The 13,830-nt window shown below is 33.9% G+C and overlaps 1 protein-coding gene and 1 pseudogene across 1 annotated transcript; one reads left to right on the top strand and one right to left on the bottom strand.

Moving 5' to 3' along the window:
* Positions 1-2,880: 2,880 nt before the first annotated feature.
* Positions 2,881-6,691, bottom strand: LOC137814489 (WEB family protein At5g55860-like; annotated as a pseudogene).
* A 5,465-nt stretch (positions 6,692-12,156) lies between these two features.
* On the top strand, positions 12,157-13,136 carry LOC137819204 (dirigent protein 22-like). Its single transcript, XM_068622982.1, has one exon. It carries the CDS (start codon positions 12,293-12,295, stop codon positions 12,869-12,871), a length of 579 nt encoding a protein of 192 aa, XP_068479083.1. The 5' UTR covers positions 12,157-12,292; the 3' UTR covers positions 12,872-13,136.
* Positions 13,137-13,830: the final 694 nt, after the last annotated feature.

Genomic DNA, 13,830 nt, shown 5'->3' with positions numbered 1-13,830 from the left:
ATATTATTTTGTTGTGGAATATTGACACATGATGTTTGATGGACTATTCCTTTGTTGACAGAGAAATTAGGCATGAAAATTCCAGTCACATTATCACTTCTTATTATTTTTATAGCTATGTCAAATTATGTTTGAACAAAAACAACAAAATTTTCCAAAATCTTGAAAACTTAAATTTTTGTTTTAAAAGAAGAATCCCTGTGTACCTTGAATACTGATCAACTATGGTCAAGAAATATTTATGATCATGAATTGATGATATTGAGTATGATCTGCCATAGATCTACATGAATCAAATCATTTTTTTATTTATATGTACTAATAGAAAGGGATAGTATTTTTGCTTTGCCAAATGACAAACATCACAAAGAAAAGATTTGTTAGTATTTAACAAAATAAAATTTATTATTGATAGCATAAATACATTGGTTTGAAGCATGCCCTAACAGAAAATGCCAAAGGGTTTCTAAATCACTAGCACTGACAATAACAGTATTAATGGTATCTGTAAATTTGGTGGGTTTGATTTGAAGTTTCTGATAGGATGGGATCCTGAGTATATAAATTCTATTGTAGCTCAGTTGAACCAATCATCTTCAAGTAGTTCATGTCTTGAATGTGACAACCATTAGATTCAAAGGTAAGAACACAACATAAATTATCAATCAATTTTGCTACTGAAAGAAGATTAAAAGTGACACATTAAATATATAGATCATTGTCTATGACATGATTTTGATTGAAATAAAAAACATTTCCATAATAATTGGCAATGACTTTATTTCCATTTGGTAATTTGACACAAATAGGATTAATTTGATTATATGACGTCAAATGAGTTAAGGATGAACAAATGTGGTTAGTAGCACCACTATTAAGAATCCAAAAATTGAAGGGAAAAATAAATTTATTACCAATGTGTGTTGTCATGTTGGAAGGAATAACATAGACTTGATTAGAAACATTGTCACTGAATTTGGACTGTTGTAAAAGAGTTAACAATGTTTGATATTGCTCAAGATTAAAACAAATTTGGAAGGCACATGAACAAACAGGTAGCGGGCGAAAAAGATCAAGCTCATCCCAAAGAATTTTTAGGTGAGTGAAATAGTTTGTAACAATCAACTCACCTTATTTGAAAGAAGAAATCATCTTTGAAGATCAGAAATATGAATAGTGTCTCCTTGTGAGAACCTTTCCTTTAAATAATTCCATATGTCAAAGACATTCTCCATATATATTATGCTCTATGCGATGGATTGAGAAACAACCTTGAGCATCCAGGAAACAACTAGCATATTGGGTCTTTGCCATGCTGGAAATAGAAGTTGCTATGATTGGGAGCTTATACAGTTTCATCAATGAAACCTATCTTGTTCTTGAAATGAGGCTCATTTGAAATAAATAAGACCAGTGATGATAGTTTGGTCCCACAAGAATAATAAGGACCATGAGAAAGGAAAGATTATATGATGAACTAACATGGTGAGGCGAATAAAGATCTTGTGAGGGATCAACAACTTCACCCATGGGTAAGTGTAGCAACCAGAGCTCTGATCACAACTCTGATACCATATTATAAAAAAAAATATAGATGAACAAAAGAGAAAAAGGAAAACAAAGGATATGAGAAGGAATATCTCTTCTAATTTTCTATTGAAATCAAAGAAGATGGTCTAAATATATACAAGCAGTATACCCATTATCAGTCTAGCTAAAGAGAGATAATGGAAAACAAGAGTCAATCAATAAAGACTGCAATCAAAAAATACAAAATAAAGGTTATACACTTGTACAAAGAGAAACAACTAAGAATTAAAAGGGGCACAATTTATATTAGCTTCCTTCTGGTTGTGTATCCATATCCTTTAATATTTATGTATAGGGAGTTTAGTGTAGTTTTTGTAATAAAGTTTTACAGTTTTATTGAGTCATTTCTTGCAAGAAAGTGGTTATCTTTTCTAATTTTTTCTTTTGTTAATAAGTGTGTGCTAAACTGGTATTGTTAAGCAACTACATGTAGTTCTTGAAAATGAGTAAACCAGTATAAATTTTGTGCATTTTTGTTCTTCTTGATTTTTTAATACTTACATTAATTAGTTGTTTCAATAAGTCAATATGTTAAAAGATTATCCCTAAATCTTTCAATATGTTGATTCAATAAAGAAAGATTACCATAAGGTTTTAATGTTGAATTCACCCATCATGTCATATTATTTCTTACTCGTTTAAGGTGCAAGCAATCTTTGGTATGGTCAAGCGATGTTTTGTTCCTTTTGTAAATGACAATCTTTGGTATGGTCAAGCGATGTTTTGTTCCCTTTGTAAATGACATTTTTAAGTTTTCGATGCAAATACTGAAGGGAAAAAGTTCTCAAATGGGATTAAGTTTATATGTGTGTTTGCAACCATAGTTTGTTAATCATAACTTCTGTGGTAGCAGGTACTTTGACTACCTCTTCTACATTGATATTGAAGCTTGCATGGCATAACGTGGTGCACAAAATTCTTTAGGATAATTGCTGCCCATTATCTCGTTAACATTAGTTTATTATTTTGTTTCTTATTATAGACACAAATATTTTATATTAATGTTTTGATTGAAATGTATACAATTTGTTAATGCAGGAGCCCCTGATATAATGAACGTACTTATTAAAATGTATTTTATTGTCTTTGATGAATGATGAATGTACTTGCACAATATTTATTGTCTTATGGATGACAAATTTGGTAAACAGTACTTTGATTAGATTATTGAAAAGGAAAGAGTAAAAGAAATACTTGAAATTAGGTACCATTAATAGTGCTTGATATTTCGAAATTGTTTTCAATCATACCATGTTGACAAAAAATTTGATGGCATTGGTCTTAACCAATTCAGTATGTTTGTCTCACATTCATGAACTGCAGATACTGACAAATTTCACATGCTAAGAAGAAGATCCCCACAAAATGGTTCTTTTTTCTATGAAAGATGTCAACCATGTTAGGCAACAGAATTTTCTTTGAAACTGGCACCTTCCCTTTTTCTAACTTCCTGATCTCCACCTTGAGTAATCAATTCTTCTTTTGAATCCTATAATGTTGAGGAGATAATTTTAGTGTCATATGTTTTTCAGCCACTAATTTAGATTCAACTTTTCTACTTTGTTGTGCTCTCTTTCACTCCACATTCTGAGCTTATTCTCCACTGCTCTCTTTTCTGCTTCAGCAATCTTTCCCCTTTTCAAGACTTCTTATGTTTCAGTCTATGTATCCTCAATTTCGTTTTTAGTTTCCTCTAACCTTTTTAGAACTTCATTTTCACTAGCCTTTGTAGCTTCAACCTGTGCTTTGGCAACATCCACATTGATATCCCGTAATTTATCAGACTCCTCAACCTTATGAAGCAAGGTTATCAACTCCTCCATTTGAGATTGTAATTCTTGCAACAGATTCAGAAGTTGATGAATGAGAAGCATTGGTCTCGACAGATAGGACCATGATCTGTTCAAGAGCACTTGCCTCGATTGCTTTTTCTACTTCTGCTTCTTTCAATGGTTCTTTAAGCTTTATTTTAACATCTTCTAAAACAAGTTTAGTGAGTTCAACTTCCATATTTAATTATGCAGCCTCATTCTTCATAGCTTTTGTTTCCCTCCTTGCATTTTGAGTTTCAGTTAACAACTGGTTCAATGTGAAGATCATTTCCACTTGTGCACCTCTAGCTTTAGATTCTATCAAGTAGGCATCATGTTCAAACTCACTTTTCTGGAGCTCTACCCACATATTCTAAACAACGAATTCAGTTTTGAATTCTTTCTCTCTCAATGCGATGTGCTAGATTTTCACATTGTCCATATCCAATTTAAGAGCTTCCAGGATGGTCCTAATCCTATCCTGCCACTTTCTGTAGTGATTTCTTAGCATCATCAAGATCCATACTGACACTTTTCAAAGCATCCAAGTCTGAATTCTTTCTACTTTCCATTTGTTCTCACAGAACACCTATTTCATTCCTTGTGTCAGTTAGCTGCCCTTCTAGATTTTTGGTAAGTCCTGCATTAAATTCCTTCTTTAAATGAAGCAAATTCCTTTTGGATTCAAGAGACATTTCATATGATTTTGTTTGAACATTTTTCTTAGTTAATGTCTCTTCTTGCTGTTAGGATCGATGGTTAGAACAAGAGGGGGTGAATTGTTTACAAAAGATTTTCACAAATACTTTGCTTAGAATGAAACTTTAACAATCAACTCAGAAAAGCAATTCAGAAAGTCAATCAAATTTCCAAGCAGAAACAGATATTATAATTATAATCGGTTAAAATGACGATTTAACCTGTTGTTTATGACAGTGAAAAATATCAAACAGTTATGGAGAGAAGAGATAGAGAGAATTAAACACAAGGTTTATACTGGTTCACTCTATCCAAGAGCTACATCCAGTCCTCAGTCAAACCACTGAGTATTTCACTATGTAACCAATCACAGATTACAAACACACAACACAAAAAGGTGACTTTGAATCCCACAAAGCCTACTCACCCTCTTTGTACATAGCCAACACCTCAAGCCAGAATCACATTGACTTTACAGGATTTTACAACAGTTTTACAGAGAGTAATATGAACAATTACAAGAAACTAAACAAGGGTAGAAAACACCTGGAATCATAGTACACCAGAAACCCTATTGATCAGTTCTTGAATCACAGCAAAGCTAAAAAATAATCTTGCTAAAACTTGGTAAAACACCTTTTCACAAACAGTTGGTAATCTCTCAAATCAATCTCAAATCAGAGTATCAACCTTTTCTATCTCATCAATCTTTCACGTTTGAAAGGAGACTAGTTTTATATTCCTTGAGAAGCTATCGTTGAAGGCAGATTTGAACAACCAAATCAGTTAAAACAGGTTTTCAAAAAACTGTTATGAAAACTTACATTTAATCGGTTAAAATTGCGATTTAACCGGTTGAATGGTTTTGACAGTTATACAACTGATTCAAAAAACAGTTTCAAAACACCTTTGCCAGCTAAGTGACAAACAATCGATTATCTCGAAACTTTAATCGGTTGTTTTTCCATTTAAATGGAAAAACACTTTAATCTTTAAAACAAATTAAAATAAGCTTTGTTTGAGAATCAAAGACTGATCTTACAGAGATTTTAAACCCCATAACCAAACCTAAACCTAAAACACAACACAACTTCAGGCTTCAAGAGGATTTGATACATCAAAGCTTCCCATCTTCAACACTTGCAACAAATAAAGAGCTTATACAGATTACGCATTATTTTGACCAATTGATTCCAGTACAATGAAAATTTCTTTAGATAGTTCAGATGATTTTTTGGTGTTCCCCTTCATTACATCTTCTGCTTTTAATGCTTGCTTGAAAGCTGAAATTATTGGTTCGAAGAATAAATCACACTCCTCCCATGTACATAGGTTATGTTATTTGGCAGATGATGAAAGAAACAGACCTTCAAGTTTGTGATTTTGAATTAACAATGGTCTAAGTTAATAATGAATTATATTGATTTATGCTCTATTTGAGGAGGAGAAAAAGTTGACACATACTAATTCAACCTGTCCATAGCATACATATTATCAAAACATAATTATACTAATCCATATAAATCAACTAAAAGAAATCATATTGGAAATAGTTTTTTAGATCTAGAAGAGATAGATTTGGTTGTCATGAAATAGAGATTATGATAAATCATGAAGCCACTAGTGTACTAACTATGCGTACTTTTTCATCCTACACTCTCATACACTATTTAGGCCTACATTTTTTCCTCTATCTATCTATAGTCACACTCACAGACTGTGTTTATTACAAAATCAATGTAGTTATGGATCTTTCTACAATATCAAGCCTTATGAAGCCTCAGTAGTTGGGTACAAGACAAAACATGTCATTGATGGATTATTAGTGAGTGATGTTGTCTCAAACTGATCATGGACTAGAATCCTCATGTGGGTTAGAAGGTAAGGCTTGTTGTGGTAGTTGTGCGATTGAGTGTATGTTAGGATAGGTCCAAGAGACAACAGAAACAACCTACATGGAAAAATGACAAAGTGTTTTTTAGGGCAGATAGTAATGTTAGGATAGACTCAATGGCATACAGGGTCAAGAGACAATAGCAACAACCTGCATTGAAAAAGAATTACATAATGTAATAGAGATAGTGTAGTTAGTAAAAGTAAATGGGCTTATGTCACATATATAAGTGAGATATTTTGGAAATAAAGGGAAGAAGAGAAGTTTTTAGTAAACCCTAGTTTTATTAGCTCAGAGTAAATTTTAGGCCTTAGCTTTAGTATAGTATAGGTAGTTGCTCTCTATCATTGGTGCTTTCATTACTCTTACCATGCATCCCAAAACCCAAAAAAAAAAGACCTAAATAAAATACTAAACTCCATCCAAAACTGTTTATCTACTATCAAAGAAACCCTACACCTCTTCTCAAAAACCCACACTAGCGGCTCAAACACCACGCCATCAGTGCCACACCGCTCCACTCAGCCCCTAGAACAACATCCGTGCACAATAGTTCGCACGCCGCAACATCGCTCATGCCCCAACCGTCGCGCCGCCCTGTACCACCAGCCTCCACGCACCCCATGTCACACGTCGCATGACTGCCTGTGCCCCAACCGTTGTGCCGCCAAGTGTCACCAGCCTCCGCAGGCTCCATTCCATAACACTGCTACCGGTGTCTTGATCCGTTCAACTGCCAGCACCCTAGTCGCCGCTTCGCCGCCCAATGTCGCCTGCAACTACACCGCCCGCATCCACTCCAATTTTCGTGTCCCCCTCCTTCATCGCCTCTACAGCACAAAAGATTGTTTCTCCCATTTAAAAGAAAAAAGTGAACGAAAAGCAGCAACAACGGTGCCCTCCCTCCTAAACCTAAGTCATAAACGACGTCGCACATAACCCATCCCACACTTAAATCTAACTTCTACCCGCCTCCCACATTTTAACCTACCTACCAAACGACCCCTCACATAACTTCCCCACTTAAACCTAATAATTATCCCACCCAACCCGAGCCTAATATAAACCATGCAACCCACCTCGACAATACACCCCATTTCCTCCAATGTCACTCCACCAACTAAACCAAAGACTTCAACTACTCAACTCCATCCCACTAACACACATTATGTGAGTTGATTTTAGGATTGCACATTTTATTGGTTGCTCTTTGTTTAATATTTTTTATTTAGAAATTATGGTGAGAACCCTAAGAAGATTCCGACTGGACACGAACTTAACCAAGTGGTTAAGTAAGTGTCAATGTTCACTTCAGAAGGGCAAAGAGAAAAGACAATTATAAGGTGACAAATGATGCAACAAAATTGGAGACAAGGAACAATTAAAGAAGAAGAACAAAGTAAATAACAAAATTAGAGATTAGAAAAAGACAAGTATGGAATGGAAGGAGGCGTAAATAAGAGATAAAAGAGGAAGGGATGGAGAAATCTTATGGGAAGAAAGGAAGTGATGTCACTTGGAGCAGAGGGACTCCAAGATGAGTGATGGAAGAGATGCCATTTGAGACATTACCCACCCAAGATAAGACCCAACATGAAAAGTGGGCTTGGAACAAGCCCATTTTGCTAAGTACACTCCTATTTATGCTATGTAAACCTACTCTAACTTATTCTTCTATTTGGACACCTAAAGTGAGCCCAATTTATTTACAAACATTTTGTTTTGTAAGAAGACCAGAAGAAAGAACATTTGATGCTCTGGTTTATGCCAAATTATTCTTCTGCTGAAGTCCTTCTGACATTTGGTGGGGCCTTGTCTTGGATGTTGAGATGACTTATCAAAGTGTGAAGTGTCTCTTGTGTCCTTGGTCATCTTCTTGGCTATTTGGGTTGTATCAACACCTGCAACTCAATTACCAGACACAACCCCTTTCTCCACCAACTCCACCACATCCAACACGCCCACGACCCAACAAACTCCAAAGGCCCACTGACTCAAGACTCCATTTTGAGGACAAAGTGTTTTTTGGGGCGGATAGTAATGTTAGGATATGCCCAATAGCATACAGGCCCAAGAGATAACAGAAACAACCTACTTGGAAAAAGGATTACATAATGTACTAGGGACAGTGTAGTTAGTAAAAGTAAATGGCCCTATGTCAGCCCAAACTCTGTTAACCTAAAACTCACATATATAAGTGAGATATTTTGGAAATGAAGAGAAGAAGAGAAGTTTTTAGTAAACCCTAGTTTTATTGGCTCAGAGTATATCTTAGGCCTTAGTTTTAGTATAGTATAGTTAGTTGCTCTCTATCAGTGTTCCTTCAAGCTCTACGGGGACAAGAGGGATGAATGAGTGGAAAGCATATGTAATCAGGGGATGGAAACTTGGCTCTGGTTGCATGCACAATATTGCCACTGCAGCAACCTACAAAGTACAAGGTCAATGTTGTAGTTAGGGAGAGCTTATTAGATAAATTTTGATGAACACTTACTAGAAATCATTTTAGAAATAGTTTTTAAAAACTAGAAGACATAGATTTGGTTATCATAAAAGTGAGATTCTAATAAAACATGAAGCCACTTGTGTACTAACTATGCATACTCTTTCATTCTACATTCCCAATACAATTCAAAGTTCATACATGTCAAGGTTTTATTAGTAACCACTCATGGATACGAAAAATTCCTTTGTCACGGTTTCTTCATTAGAATCCAATCTTAGTGACGTAGTTGCATCACCTTTTCTGAAATTATTGTTACATGTAATTAAATTTAGTTGTTTAAGATATATTGTTTGTAATTGTACAACCTTTATCAGAAACATAAATATGATCGTCCTTTTGAACTTGATGAATTATTTTGGACCACTCACACCAACGAGAAGGGTAGTTAGGTAAATAGTCGTTCCTGTGAGACTTATGTAAATTATTGTTTTAAATTTTCTTACTATATTTATATTTTTAACATAATTTTCTAACATTTTCAACTTCCAATGATCGTCTAGGAAACCTTCCATTAGAGGTTGAGGACCATACAATCAGATAGTTCTGAATGATCAACTTTTGATGTCCACCAAATAAATGCAATAACAACGCTTCAATGTTGGAAAAGTTTTGCTAGCAGAAAGAGTAGATGTATACTTTATGGTACTGCAGACTTGGCTGCTAACATTGCCATGGAGTGTCATCTCTCACTCAGCCCTCATTACTAACTTGTAACCATTATATTGAACAGTTAGTTGAGAATTAATGACTTCGTCAACAAGTCCAACAAGTAGACGAAAAAACTGACAGCAACTGAAAGAGCTAACTTACCCCATCAAAGTACTGCATAGTTGGAGGACACAATCAAGTTTATGCAACAACAATTAACTATGATGATGGAACGGTAACTCGATGACACTTCAACAGGTATGAGTTAGATTCACCCCCACTTTGACGAACATCCCTTACTTGAATTTCACTCATGATTTAAGTTTAATTATTTCATATTTCTTTCCATGTACTAAGTGTTGTATTTATTCCAATAGTTTCCATTACAGGTACTTCCAAGTGACTCTTCGCTCTGACCAATATGTCAAATGAGACACCTTTTTCATAATTTTGTAATTGTTTTTTTGAACATTGGCTTTGATGTCTCCAAATCTATGTGGATTGCTTGAAGACTTTGATGATGGGTTTCTAGGTGTGTTTTGGGTAGTTTTAATTTGTAATCCACTCATGGAATTGATCTAAGGTTATTTGATTTTAATCCTTTTGAAAAGGATGTGTTTTCAAAGAGAAGCAGAAAAACAACCTGTTGATTTCTCGTTTTAATCGGTTGTTTTTCTCTCAGTTTGTTTGAAGGGTTTTTAAATTGTTTGACTTTGGTTGACTTTTCCGTCAAACCAATTTAGTCGGTTATTTCGAAAAATCAACCAATTGTTTTTTGAAAATCCTTAACAGATTTCAGTTTAACTGATTTAATATGTTTTTTTTTGTTTTAAAACTGATTTGGCTTTTGCGTTAAATGTTTTTAACAACTGATTGGAGTATAAATAAGTGGTTATACGCTCCTGGTTGTTATGGATTCAAATTAACACTTTCAAAATCAGTTTTTCCAAGATTACTTAGCTTTGGAATTTTTTGCTAAGAGTGGAATAGGACTGTTGTGTATTCTTTCAATCCAATCTGTGATTGTATCAGGTGTATTCTATTCCTTTCTCTCTTTGATTTGTATTTTTGTAAAGATCTGGTGTTGCACAGAGTCAGAGGGTCTTTTGATCTGTCTTGTGTTGTAGCCAAAGGAAGTGAGTGTTCTTTAGGGGTTCAAGATCACTTCTTTGGTGTGTGTAATTTGTTGCTGGTTACATAGTGGAATACCTAGTGGTTTCTGGGGACTGGATGTAGCTCTTAGTGAAGAGTGAACCAGTATAAACATTATGTGTGAATCTCTCTATCCTTACACTCTTTAAACTGCTTTAACTTTGTTTTTTATAAAGTGCTGAAAAAAACAACCAACTGTTTCGTAAAAACAGTCCGTTGATCTTCTGCATCAAGCTTAAAAACAGTTTTATATTTGGCTGGACAGATTTTCCATTGATTAATTATTCACAGCCTTTCACTCTACCTTCAATACTTGTGAAAATCTTTCAAAAACAATTCACTCCCCTCTTGTTTTAGCCTTATAATTCTAACAGTTTTATTTTTAATTTTCACTATTGCTTGATTACTATCTCTTTAAATATTTTTTTAAGGTTTAAAACTAAAATTATAACCTAAATCATTGATTGTTTGGTGTTATAATTGAATTTGGACTTAAAGCTCATATTGAATTTGATAAAGAATTACAATTGAAATTGATATTGGATTTAAATTTTGAATTACAATTGATTTTGGGTTTATAATGATATTAAATTTCAAATTATAATTCAAAGCAAGTTTTAAATTTAAAAACGGATTGGAATTACTTTTTAACTAAAATATTTTTTTCCATCATCTGTAACATCAATCGAACGCTATCAAAAATTTTTCAACTAGTTAGCGTTGGTGTGACCCATTCTGAATCCAACTTTTTTGCTAATTACTTTATAGCATTAGCTAGGTTAACACAAACCTTTTAACTAAAATACTTTATTTAAGAATATGCTTTAACGATGCCAAGGTTATATTTTTTATATTTTGTTTATTTAATATTTATTTGGCCGATCCTATAATTAAATTATTAAATATTGATCGATCAATTTTTCTCTGTTAAGTCAATAATACTACCATCCCCTTCATAGATCTGCTCTACTAGCATCCTCTCCATTAACTAACCGCAAGATTCAATAACTTTCACACAAAATGTGAGATTTTTATCCAATGCAAAATGGACACTAATCATACTTTAGTGTTAGCTTTTTTATTTTTATCTATTTATTTTCAAAAATTAAAATTATTTATTCTTGTAATGGTTATTTAGAGAAAGAAGTACTTCTTTCACAACATCTAATTTTATATTATTGCAATAATGTACCGTGAAATATTTATTTACGGATCTTATTTCACCTATTTTGTTGCTATTTCATAATTTTTTTAAATAAAAGAATATTTAATTTAAAATTTTAAATAAAATTGAGAAAGAATAAGCAGTTTAAGATGTGAGAGTGAAAATTTTTGTCTTATTTTTATAATGGAAATCTCATTTGTTATTTTAATGACTTATTCTCTTCCAAATATATTTTTTTTCATCATAAAAAATAAATTTAAATTGTATTCATTAAAAAAAGTAAGTTTAATATCACTCAAACCAACAACTACATGATAGAATAAAAATAACAGTATAATTTCTATAAAATATATTTTTTTAGTTTCTCCATTAAAAAAATATTTTCATCTTCACATTTCGAAATGAAAGAAATACTGATAAGTAAATGAATTCTAGTAAATATAAATACAGAGTAATTCTAAATTATACAACTATTTTCTCCTTTATTCCAATTTTATGCAATTTCTATTTTTTTGTTAACTTTTTTTATAAATCAAAAAGTTCAATTACGTATAATTTAAAAACTAATTAGTAGAAATATAAAATGTTTTACACTACACAACAATTTCTGTGTTTGTGGAAGAAAGTAATTGAAGCGGTCACTAACTAATGAGTTCTAGGAAATGATGCCACCAACAACCACACCCACCCATTCATCTTTTTCCCCACTTTCCCCACTTCCCCCACTTCCCTTGTCTCCTTATAAGCCCTCCACCCTTCATCCCTTTTCCACTCCCAAACTCTTCTTCTCCATCCAATTTTGGCACCACCTTAACACCAAACACACCATGTCAATCCCCCATTGTTTCCTCGCATTATCATTCCTCCTTCTCTTCTCTTGCCACCTCCTTAATGGCCTAGAGGACACTGAGTTTGGTCATGCCATAGACCGCAAGTTGTTAGGCCTAAAGAGGAAAGAAAAACTGAGTCATTTCAAGTTCTATTGGCATGACATAGTGGGTGGACGCAACCCCACTTCAGTGGCGGTTGTTCCACCAACTTTGAAGCTGAACACCACCACAGCATTTGGCCTGGTCAACATGATCGACAACCCTTTGACTTTGGGGCCTGAATTGAGTTCCAAGCTTGTGGGGAAGGCTCAGGGGTTCTATGCCTCAGCTTCCCAGAGTGAGATTGATCTTCTCATGGCCATGAACTTTGCATTCTCTGAAGGGAAGTACAATGGCAGCACCATCACCATCTTGGGGAGGAACTGTGTTTTCAACAAGGTGAGGGAGATGCCTGTGATTGGAGGCAGTGGACTCTTCAGGTTTGCAAGAGGGTATGCAGAGGCTAGGACTCATTGGTTTAATTTAAAGAGTGGGGATGCTACTGTTGAGTACAATGTTTATGTTATGCATTATTGATGATTTAATTGTGGTGTAGAACAGATGATATACACTTTTAACTTTTGCTTTAGCAATTGACACTCTTTGTTTCCTTTCTTTTTTTTTTCCCTCTCTTTGAGGGGATATGGCATTAGCTTTTGCTTTTGATGCCTAGCTTTGCCTTTCCAAGAGATGGGGGTTTATTCTTATGAACCCATCTTTGTTCCCTATTTAATTATGTTGTATTTGTGGTTGGTGTGATGTTTAGAATAATAATTTATGATGCTCCTTTTACTGCATGCAATTGGAAAGCAATATAGGATGTCTAGAATTGATTCAAATTGGAGCAGAGGCTTCTGCAATAGAGACACTCTAACAATCCAACATGTAAGAAACTCAAGTATGGTCCATTTAGCAGTGTGCAATCTCCTTCTCCATTTTGCACATTATGATTGTATTGAAATGAAATTTTATTTCAACCTCTCTTATTTATCCTCCGAAGAAAACTAAAGATATTAAAGAAAATGTTATTTTGATTCGTGGGACAATGTAATTTTGAAATTAGTTCATTTCTTTGGAGTTCATTTAATCTAGTGCAGGGTATCAGCACTAACTATGAATGTTAACGTTTTAATCAGGTGCAGGGTATCAGCACTCTTAAATAAACTATGGATGTTGTGGTTTCTTATATAAGAATGTGATACCGTATCTTACACTTACGTAGCAGATTTTGATTATAGTTCAGGGGGATAAATTATTACTGAGACAGAAAGGGAAGTAATACCAGAACTTTTTCATTGAAGTTAACTGCTAATATATTTTCATCTCACACTGCTAGATTTATTTCCCCAATTGATCCAACATTTTAAGAATCATGGCATTGATTAACCTTATGATTAATCACTTAATTGACATGAAAGTTACAATGTCACTTCTGCAAGATATAGACATTTGGTATGTTGCCTGTTTTTGGTTACAGAGGTGCAGGGTTTCTAGCA

The sequence above is a fragment of the Phaseolus vulgaris genome, chromosome 10 (genome assembly GCF_000499845.2).
Source record: "Phaseolus vulgaris cultivar G19833 chromosome 10, P. vulgaris v2.0, whole genome shotgun sequence".
Taxonomy (NCBI): domain Eukaryota; kingdom Viridiplantae; phylum Streptophyta; class Magnoliopsida; order Fabales; family Fabaceae; genus Phaseolus; species Phaseolus vulgaris.
Note: the sequence above shows the minus strand (reverse complement) of the source record. Positions and strands in the feature narration are given on the sequence as shown.

Coding starts and splice junctions, on each gene's coding strand:
- LOC137819204 (XM_068622982.1), top strand. CDS start 12,293: ATGTCAATCCCCCATTGTTTCCTCGCATTATCATTCCTCCTTCTCTTC.